Here is a 3,705-nt window from a genome sequence, read left to right as displayed (position 1 = left end):
CTAATAAATTTTGAGCTCCCAAATGAAGAAATAATGACCAACTTGAGCAATGAAAATGTAGGTTAGGCCAGTTAGTGAAGATAGTGTATCCGCTACCTTGTAGAACCGCACCTTATAGTAAACTTTCATCTATCATTCTCTTTGCACATGCGCTCATCTCAATATCTTAAACTTCTACGTGACCGCCGGTTGTTAATTACCTGAGAGGCAGTTTAATTAAGCATTTAATCTAAAGCCTTGAAGCAATTCTATAAAGCACATACAGAGTCATTCACAATTTGTTTCCCCTTCACCTAAAGACTCGCATACAATTGGATTTTGGATGAAAACAGTCATGCCAATATTTGATTTTGTGAATCCCACGTCGAGGAAAACTAGACATTCTAAGGCATTCACTAAATTACCTGCACTCACAAATTCTCTTAAGAGATATCCTAAAAGGTTGGTTCTTCGTTCTTGTTCAATCTGTTGAGCCACATGATATGCTGCATCTCCAACGCCCGTCAAATATTAGACAAGCATAGCACCTCTTAACTAGTATTTTCATTTCCCTCTTGAGTTCTTGGTTCTTGTTCAATCTGGTGAGCTACATCATATGTTGCGTGTACACCAACGAACAAATAGTAGAGAACCATGACTGCAGTGCAAATGAAAAACCTCAAGAATGCAACATAACCCAGAGACCCAATGAGAAAAACATTAATTCCAATCGACAATGCAGGCAACCACGGAACAAGTGGAACCCCCCAAACCTTAGGAACCCGGTGCTTTGGAAGCAATGCCATCCACAAAGTCCCCACTAACCAAATCACAGAAAACACTACATACCAAACCCACCCTCGCATCCCTGTATTCCAAATCGTTGTAATTCCTGTAGAAGAACCGATTATTAAGAATAAACATACAAGGAACTGGACCAAATCAGTCGTTGGCGTCACATCCTTAACGTAATACCGTCTCACAAGCAATGCTATAGCCACAAACATAAATATGCAGAGCGTACTGAAAGAGAAGACGGTTGACAGCACATCCAGACTAGTGAATAGTGCAACAACTGCACTGACTAAGGTTACCAATACCGTAGCATAAATGGGGGTTCCAGTTTTTGGGTGAACCAAAGCAAACCAGGGTGAAATCATATGAGCTCTTGCAATCTGAGTGGTATACCTAGCTTGCCCCATAGACCCAACCAGCAGGCTTGTAGTCATTCCCTTGAGGGCGCATATACTCACTATGTACTTAGCCCAATTCATCCCAATTGCCTCAAAAGCAACCGAATAAGCAGCATCTCTATCGATTTGAGTGTATTTCTGCATCATACACAACACCAAAGCCATCAAGCAATAAACCACTGTGATCAAACTCATAGAACCAACCAAACCAACCGGTATGTCCCTCGAGGGCTTCTTTGCCTCCTCGGCCATATTGGCAACCATGTCGAAACCAGTATAAGACCAGTACACAACAGCAGCCGCCTCGAAAACGCCCTTTGCCCCATATGGGAAAAAGGGTACCAAATTCTCAGTCTTTCCCTTAACAAACCCAACAATCAATATAAACACAATGATCAAACCACTAGCTATGGAGGCAATCCAATTCAACACAGAAGTCCTCCTAGTTCCACTCATTGCAATACTATTAGCAACCAAAAGCACCACAACAGCAATTGGGTCCAAAAGATTAAACCCATCAGGCAGAGATTTTACCCGGATCCGAAGAAAATCGGTGTCATCAGTCCGAAAAATGCTGGCAAAGTAAGAAGACCAAGACCTTCCGAGCCCTGCCGAACCCACCAGAGCCTCCAGGAGAATGTTCCCGGCCGCAATGAACGCCACAAAGTCCCCCAATTCTATCCGAAGGTACGAAAATGACCCGCCGGCAACTGGGACTTCGACGGCGAACTCCGTGTAGCATAGAACCGAAAGCATAGCAGAGAAACCAGAGACGGCGTAGGAGAGAACAATGGCCGGACCGGCGTCGTCGCGGGTTGCCTGCCCAGTGATCACGAAAATGCCTGAACCAACGACGGCGCCGAAGCCGAGCCAGATTAAGTCCCACCAGGTGAGGCAGCGCTTCATAAGATTCTCGCTCTGTTTGGGGAGCTGGAGGAGCTCGAAGGAGTCGGAGGAGCGGTGGAGGAGGCGGTCCTTGAGGCGGGAGGGGGTGTGGGAGAGGGCGTCCTTGTAGGAATTGGAGTTCTGGAATGTGTATTCTGGGAAGAAGTCCTGCTTGCTCCATCTGCTCCAGTAGCTTCTGGGTTTTGAGTCCTGCTGGTCTTCCTGCTCGGGATGTAAATCCATGGCGGCTTACGGTGGCTCTGAGGATCGGTGGGTTGGCCGGTTGGTGGGTTTTGAAGTGCTGCAGCTGTTGGTTGTTGGAGTTGCGAGACTGAGTGGTCGTTGATGGTGAGTGAATTATTGAAGGCAATTACTGGGAATTATAATTAGCGGTTGCTCATTACAGTTCAATTTGGGTAATTAGTTTTTTGTTTTTATTTTGGGATGTAATTATATGATATTATAATCTTTTTTTTTTTTTTTTTTTTTTTTTCAGTCTAAATTCACTGGCTGCTGTTGAATAATGCAAGAATTAGAGCTAGATTCATTTTTCTGTGAAATCTTTTAACAGGATTTTTAATTTTGTTTTTCTTAACTGTAAAACAGGGCTGCCAGATTTTTCAACTTTTTATATTTTTTTTATGTTTGTATTCAATATATATATATATATATATATTAAATATTTGTTTTGGGTTTGGTCCTCCGATCTCTTTCTCTTATCTACGATCGTTATCATTTGTACAAAAATAGAATGCAGATATTATTTTCTCGCTTTTAGCCATATCAATGAGAAAAAATAAAAATAAAAAATATTGTGCAGAAAGAAAAAATAGTGCGGAAATCATTTTTCCAAACTAATATAATCAAAGGAGAAGCCAATTATAAAATACAAGGTGAAGTGCTAATTTAGTCTCTGAATTATATTTTCAATGAAAATTAGATTCCTAAAAAAAATTCATGTAAAATAAGTTCTTAAATTCAATAAAAAATGCGTATTTCATCTCTATTATTAATTCAATACTATTTTATCTAATTTTTCGTCAACTTAAATCACTTGATACACTTTAGAGTGTAATAACATTATTTTCTCGTCTTTAAGCCCTTAACATTTCATAGAGATTGCGAATCAAATATCTAATTTATCCTCCAAAGTTAACTTACACTATTTCTTATGAAAGACTACCAATTTATCCTCCAAAATTAACTTCATACACTATTTCTTTATGAAAAACTACTAATCTACTCACCAATGTGTATCACATGCAAGCAACGTGACTTAAATGGATGAAAAATTGAATACAGTATCTTAGAATATAATATTATGGATGTAATTGGCAGATTTTTATAATTCAATGATTTTTCTAAAAAAAAAAATAGTTTAGGGACATGATTTTCACTGAAGTGATAATTTAGGGATTAAATTGGCAGTTCACACTAAAATATAAGAAATTCCCTAAAATGTAAGAAATTAGACAAAATACGTAATATGCAATCTAAAACAAGCTTCGGATCTGACTCCCAAAAAAAAAAAAGCATCGTATCACCCTTACATTAATAAACTTTAAACCAATTTCTCTCACATGAAGAAGACCATTTATAATATATTAGGTTCATCAACTTTGACCGATTTCTCTCACACGAAGAAGAC

At 39.2% G+C, this 3,705-nt stretch overlaps 1 protein-coding gene across 1 annotated transcript; it reads right to left on the bottom strand.

Moving 5' to 3' along the window:
* Window positions 1-219: 219 nt before the first annotated feature.
* LOC137729502 (cationic amino acid transporter 8, vacuolar-like) lies at window positions 220-2,554 on the bottom strand. The gene has a single exon (XM_068468464.1). The coding sequence runs from the start codon at window positions 2,298-2,300 to the stop codon at window positions 531-533; it is 1,770 nt and encodes a 589-aa protein (XP_068324565.1). The 5' UTR covers window positions 2,301-2,554; the 3' UTR covers window positions 220-530.
* Between the last annotated feature and the right edge of the window lie 1,151 nt (window positions 2,555-3,705).

Source organism: Pyrus communis, chromosome 3, assembly GCF_963583255.1.
Source record: "Pyrus communis chromosome 3, drPyrComm1.1, whole genome shotgun sequence".
Classification (NCBI taxonomy): domain Eukaryota; kingdom Viridiplantae; phylum Streptophyta; class Magnoliopsida; order Rosales; family Rosaceae; genus Pyrus; species Pyrus communis.
Note: the sequence above shows the minus strand (reverse complement) of the source record. Positions and strands in the feature narration are given on the sequence as shown.